The sequence below is a fragment of the Rattus norvegicus genome, chromosome X (assembly GCF_036323735.1).
Source record: "Rattus norvegicus strain BN/NHsdMcwi chromosome X, GRCr8, whole genome shotgun sequence".
Lineage (NCBI taxonomy): Eukaryota > Metazoa > Chordata > Mammalia > Rodentia > Muridae > Rattus > Rattus norvegicus.
This window is the reverse complement of record NC_086039.1, coordinates 83,881,130-83,897,260: the sequence shown is the minus strand read 5'-3', so window position 1 is coordinate 83,897,260 and position 16,131 is coordinate 83,881,130. Positions and strand designations below refer to the sequence as shown.

Genomic DNA, 16,131 nt, shown 5'->3' with positions numbered 1-16,131 from the left:
CTGAGAGGCTCTGCCAGAGCTTTATTGATACAGATGAGGATGCTTGCAGCTGACATGAGTACAGAGACACCACTGTTGGAGTTAGAGCAAGGATTGAAGGAGCAGAAGGGATTTGCAACCCCAGAGAAAGAACAGTATCAACCAACCAGACCCCAGTAGTTCTCCCAGGGACTAAACCACCAACCAGTAAGTGCACATGGGGGGGACCAATGGCTACAGCTGCATATGTAGCCGAGGATGGCATTGTCTGGCATGAATAGGAGGAGAAGCCCTTGGTCCTTTGAAGGCTCTTTTCCCCAGTGTAGATGCATGCCAGGGTGTTGAGTTGGGAGTGGGTGGGTAGGAGTTGGCACATATCCATAGAAGCAAGCTGAGAAGGGAAGGGGAATGGGAGAGGGGGGAAGACGATAATAATTGAAATGTAAACACATAAAATATCCAATAAAATATATAATAAAAAAGAAAAGGTTATCTCAAAAAAATAAGGGAAACCATGAGAGGCAATAACATTTGAAATATAAATAAATGAAATATCCAATAAAATATAGCAAACACAAAAAAGTCCTAATGAAACTATAGTATTCTAAGATTATTGCACACTAATAAAAATCAAAGTTGCTCCTCTATATGCTTTTTGCCATTTTCACATTTTTGTCCATCATGTTAGTGTTCCATCTCTAGTTTTATTAATATCTATCGTTTTAGATTTCCAAGACTCAGACTTTTCTAGTAATAAAAAATTCATTAAGTGAAAAAAAGTGTTGCATTTCCTGTTTTCTATTCCAATTTTCATCCAAAATAATTGATTTTATATAGATAAACCTCCAATTTGTAGTTAATTTTGTCAATGCATCAAATATAATTTCTGCTTTTGGTTTATCCGTATGATTGTCTCTAAGCATGATCTACATTCTATACAATCAAATTTATGTTAGAAAAGTTTTGCTTTCAGTTGCAGAGATGCTTTAAGTTGGCAAGAGCCCTGGCTGCTCTTCTGTGCGACCCATGTTTATTTCTAGCACCCTCATGGTGGCTTAAAACCATCTGTAACTTTAGTTTCATGAAACCCAATGACTCTTCCAGTCTCCCTGAGACTGTACTCATGAATACTAAGCATATATGGTTCGTAGACATTCATGAAAAAAAAACATCCTTGCATATAAAATAAAATCATAAAAAATTATGTCTTTGCTTCATTATAGTAGCAAAATACATGGCAAGAATGAAAAACCACATGCAAATAAGGAAAGCTATAGATAAAACATGCTCAAGGATGACAAGGATAATTGCATTTCATGGAATTCTTATGTAAAAATCAAGCTTTTATTGCAAATTTAAAATGACAATCTTGTTTTCAGCACTTCATTCAATATTGTTGAAATTAGTCTTTCAGTATGCATCAGAGAGTTGAGAGCAGTATCTAGAACTCACTATGCCATTTGTGTCAAAATTATGTTTGCATGCACATACCTCTTTCAATTTAAATAAATAAATGAATATAAATAAAATTTCCTGAAAAGATTTAATAGGGAAAACTGAACAATCAAATCTAGACTAAACACACCTCATAAAGTAAAATTGCTATTAGCAGTTAGATCAGTCCTAATTAAAGGATTATCATCTAAGATATAAGAAGGAAAATGAGATCACAAAATCACACAAATTACCCTAATTATGAAGAACACCTTCAGATACACTTACATAACATGGATTTAATAGCATCCTTATAGCGTGGAGGCTGTTAGAAATAGCTCTTCTTTTTCAAATGGAGACATTTTCCCAACTAATTAATGTGTTGCTTTTACCTTTAGCAGCATCCATACCTCCTACAGCATAAAGTGCCCCCACAGTTGATTTTCTAGGCTTTGTACGAGGGCTTTGCAACATGGATCTTCTCTCAGGCAAGAGATGATACTTCATAGCTTCCATTAGTAGCTTCTGACATTCCAGATCACCACTAAACATTGAACTGTTTTCTAGATCTGCAAGCAACTGGAAAACAATAATGCGTGACACATATATCAGGTGGCCAACATCAGAAAGAACAGTAATTATTTTTATTACATGAAGCACTACTTTTGAAAACAAAAAGAAACTGACAAAAAGATTTGACAAAAGTAATCAAATAGACTAGCTATAGACACACAAAAGTAGGTATCTCAATTTCACTGCTCATGGCTAATGTAGTAAGCTCGTTATTTTTGTTTATATTTGAACTCTCAGAAATGTCATGGAAACATGCTCTGTTAAGATATTATCTCTTGTAGGAATACTGTATATTTAGCATTATATAAGATCATTATTTTGAAAGTATATGCTTTTAAAAGTGAGTTAATGTACGTATGAAACTACTCAAGACCAGGAAAAGTGTTTGATATGTCCTATCGTTCCCTGATACAATAAAGGACCCTACATAACAGTGATGAATTAGATGTAAAATATTGCCCCCAAGATAAACTGGAGAAAACCCTTGAACATATTTCATAATGACCTATAGTATATTCTATTAATTTTTTTCTGGAGTTCTGAATCCATGCTTTCATAAAATATCCAAAGAAATAACAGGCAAGTTTGCTGGAGTGAAATTATTCGTTTCCTCTGATAATATTTCTCTGATATTTTCTTTTTCTGTTTAATTTCAGTTCTACTTTTGCTCAACTTGTAATCTCTGGTGAAATACTATTTTGATTTCCCTGACAAAACTGTAGTTATTTCTTTAACATAGTATTTGAAATAGATTTGAAGACTAAGCTACAAACAAAGAATTCACAGCTGAGGAATGCCGAATGGCTGAGAAACACCTAAAGAAATGTTCAACATCTTTAGTCATAAGGGAAGTGCAAATCAAAACAACCCTGAGATTTCACCTCACACCAGTGAGAATGGCTAAGATCAAAAACTCAGGTGACAGCAGATGCTGGCGAGGATGCGGAGAAAGAGGAACACTCCTCCATTGTTGGTGGGATTGCAGACTGGTGCAACCATTATGGAAATCAGTCTGGAGGTTCCTCAGAAAATTGGACATTGAACTGCCTGAGGATCCAACTATACCTCTCTTGGGCATATACCCAAAAGATGCCCCAACATATAAAAAAGACACGTGCTCCACTATGTTCATCGCAGCCTTATTTATAATAGCCAGAAGCTGGAAAGAACTCAGATGCCCTTCAACAGAGGAATGGATACAGAAAATGTGGTACATCTACACAATGGAATATTACTCAGCTATCAAAAACAATGACTTTATGAAATTCATAGGCAAATGGTTGGAACTGGAAAATATCATCCTGAGTGAGGTAACCCAATCACAGAAAAACACACATGGTATGCACTCATTGATAAGTGGCTATTATCCCAAATGCTTGAATAACCCTAGATGCCTAGAACAAATGAAACTCAAGACAGATGATCAAAATGTGAATGCTTCACTCCTTCTTTAAAAGGGGAACAAGAATAACCTTGGCAGGGAAGAGAGAGGCAAAGATTAAAACAGAGACTGAAGGAACACCCATTCAGAGCCTGCCCCACATGTGGCCCATACATATACAGCCACCCAATTAGACAAGAGGGATGAAGCAAAGAAGTGCAGACCAACAGGAGCCGGATGTAGATCGCTCCTGAGAGACACAGCCAGAATACAGCAAATACAGAGGCGAATGCCAGCAGCAAACCACTGAACTGAGAATAGGACCCCCGTTGAAGGAATCAGAGAAAGAACTGGAAGAGCTTGAAGGGGCTCGAGAGCCCATATGTACAACAATGCCAAGCAACCACAGCTTCCAGGGACTAAGCCACTACCTAAGGACTATACATGGACTGACCCTGGACTCTGACCTCATAGGTAGCAATGAATATTCTAGTAAGATCACCAGTGGAAGGGGAAGCCCTTGATCCTGCTAAGACTCAACCCCCAGTGAACGTGATTGTTGGGGGGAGGGCGGCAATGGGGGGAGGATGGGGGGGGACCACCCATAAAGAAGGGGAGGGGGAGAGTAATTAGGGGGATGTTTGCTGGGAAACTGGGAAAGGGAATAACATTTGAAATGTAAATTAGATACACTCAGGTTAATAATAAAAAAAAAGACTAAGCTACACAACTTTTCTCTTAAAAATGTTAAATAGATTTATCACCTTCATGTATTTTGTTTCTATAGTGTTTAGAACATATTAACTTGTTTTAGAAAGTCTATGTGTCCATGTCATTGACTATCATTAACAGCATCAAGACGTTTTCACAAAAAAATATATTTTAAGCATAAAGCATTATTAGAGTTGAGAGAATAAGAATTGTATCCTTCTAATACAGAGAAGTTTAAACTGACACCTGCTGGAAAATATAAAAATCTATATAAATAACTGTATGTTTAAGAGCTTTGGATAAAGTAGTGCATCTCAGGTTTTGCATACCTAAACGTATCTGATCCACAGGTTATGACATATATTAGTGATGCTGATGAAAGACAGTGATTTGGATGACCTGAGTAGGGACTTAGAATTTAAAAAGTTTATAGACAATATCATGCTGCTGCTCTGAGGGCATCTTATATAGCATTCGGGTAGAGAATCTAATACATTTCCAAGATTCTCATATTCACAAAAATATAAAATTTCCACAAATTCTGAATTTTGGCTATCTGTTATTTATTTAGAATCTTGAAAGCATCATTATTTGTATATTGGAATATTTATATTTTAGGCATTACAATTGTCTTGTCTTTTGTATATACAATAGGCTCAAGAAGGCAATTGGTATTACGTTATTACATATGAATAGATTATTAAAGAATAATAGAATTTCTTAGTTTAATTTATGGGAAAAGCTTATTAGAAACTATATGATGCCCCAATCAGTTCTTAAAGGATATTAATGCTGTCCTTGAAAAACACACATCTTTACAATACACTTCAACACCATAAAAATATTACTAACAAACCAAACTCAAAGCCAAGAGGCATAAACAGATAACAAAAATTATTGCTGCATATAATGGAATGGACACTAAATGAACATTATAAGAATCAATTTAATAATCAAAGAGAAGGGCCAAATTTACAAAGATTATGGATGAGGAAAGAAACATTACATTTAAAGATTAAATCCAGAAAATGTTTAAAGAATATTTTCAAAATGCATATTCAAAAGCTTCTGAAAAATCTATGTTGTGGGATAAATTCTTAAGCTAAAATTAAATTCAGGTAATATAAAATGTGTTCATAGTAGTATAGTAATTGTAAGCTACAAGAGTCAAGCCTTATCAAATTATTCCAACAATGAAAAGGATAATTCTAGACACATTTACTGCTGAATTCTAACAAGTTTTAAAAGAAGAAACAACATAAATAGTTCACAGATCATTCAATAAAGCCAAAGGAGATAAAATTCTATAGAAACCATACTAAAAGAAGCTAGTATTATCCTAAACCTAAAACCATATAAGGATACAAACAAGCCAATGTAATGCCAGAAAACTTTAAATCAACTTACCGAGTGAACATAGACACTAAATGTCTCAATAAAATATTTGTAAAAATATTTGAATAGTATGTTAAATCAATTATATAATATGAACAAATGGGGTTCATTTTAAGAACTTGAGAAAGGTACACCAAATGTAAGACAACAAATGTAAAATCTTAAATTAATAGACATAGATATAGAATCCACAAAATGGTTTTAATAGATAAAAAAGGTTTCAGTGAACTGCAGCATCACTGAGGATAAGAAGCTATGAAAATCTGTTAGTAGAATGAACATACCTCAATATAATAAAGAATGTAAAAGAAAAATTCATAGTTTGCTTAAATTATGATATTAAAGTTTATATAGTATTACAAAATAAGCATGACACTATCACAAAAAGTTGTGAATGCACATACACACATGTAGATCAATGGAACAGGTAGAAAACTGTGAAAGAAACATATTACTAAGGCAGTTATTAAATGCTGAAAAACTGAAAAGCATTGACTTCAAAAACAGAAGGATAAGAATGGCCACGTTTCCATTCCTAGTCATGAGCTGTTTGAATTATTAGCTAAATCAATAAGACAAAAATATGATTCATGTAGAAAAAAGAATTCCCATTATATATGCTTATGATGTGATATATACACAATAAAAGACTTAACTATAAAACTCTTAGATGTGCTAAACATTGTTAGAAAAGTAGCAATATACGAAATTGAAATATCAAGATTAGTAAACTTTATGTATACTGACTAATTTGTGTTTAGGAAAACAAGAAAAAGTTCCATTCTAGATAGTTGAAAAAGTAAACTAACCCGGAATAAACCTATTTAAGGTGACCAAAGTGTTCTACCAAGAAAACTCTAAAGAGGACTAAAGAAGGGAAGGCTACATTAATGAAAGCAAGGTACAGATTCAATGCTGTGACTAACAAAAGGACAGTAACTTTGGTCAATTACAGCAAGAGTGAAGAATCCAAAAGCTCATATGGAAACGAACACAAAATACCACAAATAGCCAATACAGTCTTAGCAATAAGAATTCTAAGGCATCATAATATTCAATTTCAGACAGTAGTACAGAGCGATTTAATTAAATAAGCATGATTATTGCACAAAAGTGAATGCAAATATGAGAGAGAGAGAGAGAGAGAGAGAGAGAGAGAGAGAGAGAGAGAGAGAGAGAGAAATCCCTACTCCAATGAAATGGCTTAGAGTACTGAGGATAAACTACTACCCTGCAACATAATTTTTGATAAACCTCTAAGTAGCAAAGATTTTTCTCTTCAGCACACAAAGGGAGGGAAATCAGATATCGGTATACATATGAGCCAGTCTAAATTTCTACATCTTACCCTACACCAATCAATTCTAAATGGATCAAGAACATAAACAGAACAGCTAAAACTGAGAAACAGAGAGAGAAATCTGAAAAACTAAGTTCAAAGACTCAATAAATAGCAACATTAATTTAAGATTACATAAGATAAATAAAAAAACCTTCACAGAAAACTAGTGCAACAGACATCTTCAGAATACAAGATAATTCTTTGCCAACTATACATTTAACAATATCTAGCATCCACAAAACCGCAGAACTTTAAATATCGAAAACATAATTTATCCAATGAAATAATTGAACAGAACAGAAAATTCTCAAACTAAAAACCATAAATGGCCAACCAATGTATGAAAAAAGTTTCAATATTCTTAGCCATCAAAGAACACAAAATAAGACCACAATGCATTCCATCTCACTCTCGTTCAAATGGACATCATCATTATATACTGGTAAGAAAATTATTTTAGAAGTTTAAAATTAAAAATTTAAAATCTTCAATAAATAACATTTTTGAGAGATGTGGAAAGAAACCCCTCTACACTGCTGTTGCAAAAGGTAACCAGTAAAAGGAAATTGGCAGGAATTTTCTTCAAAAATCTAGAATAAAAACTACTACGTAACTGAGCTACACCATGCTAGTAATATGTTCAAAGAAATCTATCTCAGCATTCTATGTAGACAGTTACCTGCTTACCCATGATTATTGCAATACTATTCACAAAATCCTCCATATGGAATAAACCTGGATGCCCTTCAACAGATGACTGGATACAAGAAAATGTTGTTTCACTAAGAGATAAAGACAGGCTAGATAATACCAAGACATAAAAACAGACCAGATAATATCATTTACAAGATAAGGGAGGGAAGTTGAGATCATTCTCAGCCAAAGAAGCTAGTCGTAAAGACATATATCACTGTTCCCACTTATATACAGTATCTAGTATTTAGTTATATGTGTGTATCTATCTGTATGTGTGTATTTCTCATCTACTTTCATGTCATATATATTTGTTGGGAATAAAAAAAGACAGAAGGAGAACCTGGGGGGTATCAGTAAACTATCAACAAACTACAGTAGATGCACAAGAAATGTCATAAGAAGAGCTTTGATTTTGTATGCAAATTTAAAAATAATAATGTCAGGCAAGCATTTTCTACTCTATTAGAACTGGAGAAATAGCCACTTTAGAAAGGAAATCTTGGCATATTGCTTTGCTTTACAATAATGTTTATGTAGATATACATATAAGTATGTAAGAGATGAAAATTAAAGAGAAATTTTCAATATATTAGCATTTTTAAATAGTAATATTTAATCGGGTTAAATTGTTATAAATGTATTAATTTTTCATTAATCTTATAAGACCTCTTATCCAAAGTAATTATTTTGAGTATCTTATCCAGATTCAATAAATATAAAATCCATATTAGCATTATATTCTTCTGTATTATTCATATTATATTTGTTACTGATCAGTTCCCAACAGAGAGAAAATGTGGTTAATGCAATTGAACAACAAATGAGTCAATCTTGAATCCTGCTTAAGGACATTTATTTTTAGAATGATCTTTGCTATAATCCTTTAGTTCAGTATTCACAATGAGAATTCCATTATAATGAGTGCACCTGAAAGGACAGGAGCTTGCTTTCAATTACAGGAGATAATTGCCCATGTTCCTAGGTATTATTCAGGATCTGACTCCTCCTAAAGCCCCTTACACAAAGCTGCAATGTTGATTATTACCACTTTGCTTAGAAGGTGAGTGGAAACAGAAAAGGAGCCCTAGTCATTTTCTACACCCGTTATAATGCAATTTGGCAAGGGAGGAAACTGAAACTAATGGATATTACAATGTTGGGGATCATTTGTAGGTTAGTCTATTAAGCTGCATTTCTTTTTCTCCATTATTAATACCCTTAATTGAAGACTGGTTTTCTATGAAGTGAATTCTGTATACACCATTATTATATGTCCTTTGAAAAAATGAGAAATAATGATGGGTTTGCTGCCTACAAGTAATTTAGAAATCTAATTTACATTATCTTGATAAAGTTCCATACCTGAGGCGACAGTAATGGCAGTCTGATATAAGAAAGCAGCTTCGCCAGATCTTGTTGCCTAGCTTGAGCATCATGTCCTACCCACTGCATAAGAGCATGGAAAATTGTTTCTTCATCAGGCACATTAATGTCATCACTACACAGAAGTTTTGATATTTCATTAGCTGGAAGCAGCAGGAATTCTTGGTTCTTTACGACATCAATGAAATGTTCCTAAAAAGAAACAACATCTTTTGATATAGTAGTTGAGAAGCTGCTTAATAACATAAGAATACAAAAGTATTATATTTTGTTAACTTCCACAAAAATCAGAACACATATTTTAATGTATCTTATGTCAAGTTCCATTTGTAATTGCCATATATTTCATCTCCTATTAAAGTATAAGCAACCATGTCTCAATTTTTCATCAAAACATCACCATAATTTCTAGTTCTAAAACACATATTTTTGAAAACAAGTTATTTCAAATATTTTTTACAGTTGACTACCCCAAGCTTTAAGTACTATAAGCTATTGTACTCTTCAAACAGAATTAAGCAGTTACATTTTTCTGGAAACATCTTAAGACAGATTCTAAATAATTGGGAGTTTTGTATAAATCAAATATAAACTCACTTCTAACTCCTAGTTTGTTATTAATGAAAGGAGACTAAGTAGCAAATTTTCCGCTAAATGAAAAACCAAGGTTGATAATTCCATAATGAAATGCTGAGACCACAAATTTCCAAACTACTGTGCCTATTTAGACAATGAACCCCTTTGTGATTAAGTTAATCACTTGAGACATAATTGTTATTCTTCATGTTACAGACCATTGCAGCTGACATTCCTCCCATTAATAGCAAACCATTGGAATGCTGCTCCACTCATTAATAATTATGCAAATGTTAAGTAATCATTATTTTATTAGGGGACAGACTTACTCTAATGAGAAACATGCAGTACACATTATTGATGTCCTATACAATGGGCTGGAGTTTCTGAACTCAAACATTAATCATAATGATTGTAGTTCAGATTACAGTAAATATAATCTCAAATCATCTTACTACATTTTGCTCAATTGTGCAACTGTCTTTTCTAAGTGATAAAGTAGTTTCAGAAATGTTAAGAAATAAATGAAAGAGGACAGAAAATTTGAAAGTATCATTAACTGTCACTGTTGTTGTATGTTAAGTCTGAAACTGTATTCCTTAAATAAAAATGGGAAAACTGAGATGTCGAATTTCAGCATGTAATACCTAATCAATACCAAAATGCATCATAGGGAAGTTTATTTAAAATGCCTCTATTGAAAATTAAAGTAATGATAAGTAATTGTCATTGTTATTACTTTAGAGTTGTTGCCTCATAAGAATATTGAAAACTGACAAGTAATATACATTAGTGTAAATAAAAGTGTATATATTGTGGTAAAAGATTGGTGCATGCTAATGTGTTATTTTGTACTGTAGAGAGTAATCATCTTAAATAGTTTTATTTTGAAATTATTTTGAACCCAATGTACTTTTCATTATGTAATTGGCCACAAATTTTCTTTTATATTTTTGGTTAATCATTAAAGGTACTTATTTAATTTCTCATAACTTTTATACACTAAAATACTGTTTATTATATTCTGAGTATTTATATGACAGAGATAGAGACTTTTATTTGTCAATTTCATGTATTTATCTGAGGGAGATTGTGCATGAAAACGACACAAATCAGTGTAGGTAAAGCTGATTTCCTTATTCTACCAACCCAATTGTTTTTTTCTGTGTATTATAATGCATTAGTGTTTAACTTTGAGTCACCAGTAATGCATTGGTGTGGCATTAATGAAAAAAATAAAAAAAAATTCCCTTTGAAGTTCCCCTTGGACTCATTTATCCAAGAATAAGAATAGATTTGAATTCTCTATTTCATGCTCCCTCTGTGCTCTGCCTTATTTCTGTTGTATGAGTCTGAATCTGTGCCTGATTATGTATGTGTCTGTCCCTTTGTATTTGTCTTTATGAAACTCTCTGTTTGCCAATGACAAGCAACTTTGCTTTTTATTTAATGAACTTCATAGAAAGCATCACATGGTAAAGGGATGGGATAATTTACAGAAATCTTTAGCAACATTTTATAAGATAAAAAGTCACTGGCTCCAACTGGTCCCAGTTGATGGAAGCAACAAATGACATTGTGTATCAAACAATATTCACAGGTTTACTTTCAACTACATTGGGTTGTAGGAAGTTATTTTCAGATTCTGCTTTTGCTGCTCTCAGTAAATAATGTGAAAGAGTAGTCTGAATCAGAAGCCTGCGACAGTATAATATGCATTATCTTAGGTTGTGAAATTTGATTACATGAAAAATACAAAGGAAATAAAGTTGGTGGCCACATTATTCTATTAAAATCAGGCTAAATGAACAGTTTGAACACACTTAGGACAGCAGTCGTAAGTCTTAAGTGTCTTCAAAGTGTGCTATTAACTCTGGCTCTGAGGTCCAGCAAAAGCTATAATTTCATAGAATGTAGTAGATATTTCCATAATATTGCTTATCTATCATAATTGAATACCTACCCTGTCTACCAATATTTATAGAAAGTAATTATTTTCATTCTAACCCGATTGATACAGAATTGTAAAAATACTGTAAGAAGCACTTTTTCCTAATTTTATTGTATTCAGAATAGATGCTAATATTATTGAATGAGTGTTAAGGGACAAAGAACTATTGCGTTTTTATGGACATCCTGCTTTGACACACAGTTTGAATAGCACAATGCAAAAAGGAAGACGAGTTCAGTTTGAGCAACAAAAATAATTCAAGTTGTTTATCAGAGTGTATTTTGTCTGCAAGAGTAAGATACCAGACAGGAAACTGTTAATACTTAGTTCAAGAATTTAAGCAATTTAACAGGAAGTTTTCGTGTTTGGCTTTTATGGTAGGATTAACCTTTGACCTACATAGCTGCTGTTCTTTTAGATTATATGGCAACTGTATTTAGGACACAGGAATATAAATAGCATGGCTAAATAACACATTGTAAAATGTCAATCTGTGATAATGTGATTCTCCACACATTTTATTGTTTCAAGATAGTATTTGAAACTTCAAATTCTGGGCAATGAGCTGATGAACGAGGGGAATAAATGAAGAAGAAAATTTACACGAAAAAATATTTAGAGATCGCAAGTTCTTTGTGATAAAATTTCGGAAAAAAAGTCCCAAAAAGTGTTATTTGTATCGAATAATTCTACAATTGGTTATTTATTGTTCTATAATATACAATTGGGTCTTTTAAAAGTTCCAAATGACTGGAGCCATTTCATTTGTTCAAAGTCTTTAATTTTGGATAAAGTTTTAAAGAGATCTATCTCTCTTGTAATCTACTGCTTTAGAGTTTAAGTAGTTCATTTTCTTTGTATTAAAGAAGCATTAGTAACCACAGTAAAGATTTGTACTTTATGCCCAATGCTCATTTTCCTTGACTTTCTCTAGTCTATATTTCATCCAAGTGTTGTCTATTTAAATGAACATGGTTTTATTCTGTACAAATTCTAAATAATTACAATCTACTGAAATATTCAACTTGATCAATTATAACTTGACAGAATTAAGAGAGATTTAGAAAGTTCAATCAATAAACCGAAAATTGTTTTTAAGCAGACTACGAGTTTTTTCTAAGACATAAAACCAATTCAATAAAATCATTTGTGTTACTAATCTTGATGATCTGTTGCTTTTTTTCATCTTTCATCTATTTTTCTTTTTTGAGACAGAATCTAACGTATCCTAGGCTGGTCTAGGACTGTTCTTTCTGAGTAGAGGGTAGCAAAGAACTCCTGATCCTCCTGCCTCTAGAATACAGGCTAAAATGCTAATATATTCCACCGTGAGCAGTTTATGAAAGATCAATAAATTGAATGGAGGGTGTTGCGCATCTAAGCAAACACTCTACAGTCTGACCTGTATCCACAATATTGGCACTTATTCAAACTGAGTAATGTTTAATTTTAACAGAATTCCTAATTTGTACAATATTACAAAATAAATTGATAATTCTGTAAGAAGTCAGAGAGGTAATGTTTTCAGTATTGTGGATCCAATCAGAAATGTTCAATTTAATAATAAGCAAATATTTTAAATTTGTGAAGTTTAAAGACTTAATAAAACATTTTATTTCTAAAATGAAAAATGTGATTATTATTCAACTAAGGTTTTTCTAATATGTATTATCTACAACTTATCTGAAAACTAAGTAAGTTTTATAGGCTTTCAGTTTTATGAGAGAAAGTACATATTATTACAATAAATTAATCTTAAATAAATGATTTTACCATGGTGTACTTATGTGCCACATTCTGAAGCTCCATACAGCCCTGGGCATCTCCGAATGAGCGAATTCCTAGGCAATTTGAAGGATGAAGCTGCTTTATGAGGAAATTACAGCACACATCAATGACCTGAGTCAGCTGTAAGAGACAAGCTGCAGACAGCAAATTTTCAATGGTGTCTTCTCTCAGTTGCAGCACACCTAAATGGTTGGAATTAGTAAAGAATGATTACATATCACATGAAATAGAGCACCAATATGTTACATGACATTTTCGTTGCTTTTTATATGGCATCTATGCCTTTTAATGATCAGTAAATTTGCTAGGAATATGGTTCAAGACTGAGAAATACAAAGGCGTTTTTGTGTACATACAAATAAGGAGGAAAAAGTCATCAGTGAGGATGGAACAAAATGGCTGTAATAAATTAATAGTGATCGTTAGGAATGGTTACTGAGTATTTTCTTATTGGCTTAAAGCATTATTTCAATTTTATATTAATCATTTTATAAATACATATATAAGAACACAGCCTTGAATTTATACAATTTTAAAATATTATTCATACATAAATGAAGCTGGGAAACCTCACATTATTAGCTAAAAACTGTAATGTCATATTTTTTCTAAAAACAGAATGGTCATGTTACCACATGACCATTTTTGTAGGAGCAAATATCTTGATAAACAAGACAGATGCACATATTTTTATCTCTTTATGTTTGTGCATATGATAAAGTTACCTTAGCCCAAGTATTATGCTCAGAATTACCTCTGACACTGTCTCAAAATAAAGGAAATATTACAAAGAGTTCACAAATGAAAGCTGCTCATCCATTTGCATTGATGTTTTGGCATTTGGCACTTAGGAAGTTATTGCAAGGAGTTTAAATCACATGCTTATAATGCTCTATCCATTATGTTTCAACAAGCATTATTGATACCTTACTATAAATAATCATAAATAAAATATATCCTTATGTTTTGTCATTTTAGCCAAGTCACAGAAACTATGAACGTTGTTTCAAATGATTGACATATAGTATTGTTAAAAGTTTTTTTTTTTTCATTCTAAGACTCTGATGAGATTTCTATGGCCGTAAAAAATGAGTAATATGCATTGGTATTGGCTCGACTAATTTCAAACTATTATATAGTAGATGTATGCAGTACATCCACACAATTCCTTGGGTTATTTATTTAATTAATAATTAAAAGGAGATAATTGCTTGCATATCACAAAACAAGAGTTATAAACATATCCTATATTTTTGAATTGCCAACTTCCCTAAATTCTTAAATCTGTAGAACCATATGAAAAAACAGTATTTTGCAGCAGGCTTCCGTCAACTACTATGATACTTAAAAATTTACTCCTACTGGGGCATCTATCAGTGAATCCTTCATGCTTCATTGTCTATTAACAGCCAATAGTACGTATCTAAATCATCTACTATATTCTTCAACATGTTATAAACATTCATATTTTTTATTCTTTATAATTAAAAGTAATGCTAATATATCAGTTCTTACTTCTCTTTTGTCAACTTAATCATAGCTACTGAGACTTTCATATGTTGTTGAATTTGAAGTTTTCTTGAGACTTTGTGCATTCATGTTCATCATAATGTTCAGCCTATGATTTTTATTTTATGTGTGTGTATTAATTTTCATTATTTATTTGCATAACACACTTTATAAAATGAGATCAATAGGATTATTCTCTTTATATTTTGGAGAATAATACAAAAGTTTGGTTATTAGTATTTCTTTAAATATCTGGTAAAATTCAACAGTCAGTGCATTAGGGTTTGGGCTATTTAATTTGTAATTTTTGGTGCTTTTAATTTATCAATGTCAATATTTTTTTGAGATTGCTTAAGGTTTTGCTTTTCTTCACATTATCTTGGAGCAATTTTGGTAACTCTTGTGTGTTTATAAATGTACCTATTTCCTTTAGATTGTCCAATTTACTAAAATATATATGTTTTCAAGTATAATCTGATGATTCTCTGATTTTGACTGATTTCTACTGTTATGGTTCCCCATTACCCTCTAGTTTTATTGAACTTGTTTAGTTTTTCAACACCCAATTCATTACTTTATTGAGTCTTTGAAGAATATTAATCTTATTTGTTTAATTAAAGTCTTTCTTGATATTAATTATTGTTTTCTGATGACTAATATTGAAATTGAATAGTGATATCAGTAATATACATTAAATTGCTTATTTAAGATCTCTTTAACTTTTTAATTTAAACATGTTTAGTGAAAAGTTGTTCTTTGTACTGCTCCATTTTATGGTTTCTCATATGCTATATTTTCACTTTCCTTTGCATGTAGGGATATGCTAATTTTCAACTTTACTATCTGTAATAATACATTAATCTTTCAATAATCTATAATATGAAATGTCCAAGTGTTCATATAGTTACGGTAATTCTTTTGTTGAAATCTAATTTTACTTAATTGTAATCAGATAGATGCTATGTTTGCTTTTATAGCTGTTCTAATATTTTTACGATTTATCCATATCAAAGATTTCACAACTTGCTGTAACTCCAGCTCCAGTGCCCAGTAATCTCTTTTGGCCTTTGGGGTTACTTACACTCAGATACATGGCCTCTCCAAAAAATTGCACATTTTTAAAAATAATAAAAATAATAATAATACTTCAATATATAGAAGGTGCATTCTTGTAATTTTATGTTAAAACAGCTCTATCCTATCATGGTAGTAATAATCAACAGCATACTCTTTAAATTTGTATTATAATGATTAGTATATCATTTTGTCTTTTTTCTTTTTCTACTTCTACAAAATGATTTAGCTGCTATATTGTATATTTTCCATTCATGTAGCATTACTGTTAGTTAATACACATTGAAACACACGCTATATAATGTAGAGTTAATATTAGTTAATACACATTGAGAGTTC

The 16,131-nt window shown here is 31.9% G+C and overlaps 1 protein-coding gene across 5 annotated transcripts in view; it reads right to left on the bottom strand.

Moving 5' to 3' along the window:
* Klhl4 (kelch-like family member 4) overlaps nt 1-16,131 on the bottom strand; it is a 290,282-nt gene that overhangs the window by 19,068 nt on the left and 255,083 nt on the right. For 3 of the 5 annotated variants that reach the window (XM_039099723.2, NM_001108244.1, XM_039099724.2), the window contains 3 exons: nt 13,195-13,391; nt 8,874-9,086; nt 1,806-1,992 (listed from right to left, as the gene is read on the bottom strand). In XM_039099723.2, coding sequence (XP_038955651.1) covers nt 1,806-1,992; nt 8,874-9,086; nt 13,195-13,391 — 597 coding nt within the window. The remainder of the gene's footprint in view (nt 1-1,805; nt 1,993-8,873; nt 9,087-13,194; nt 13,392-16,131) is intronic. The other 2 variants (XM_063280013.1, XM_006257199.5) reach the window with 1 other exon arrangement.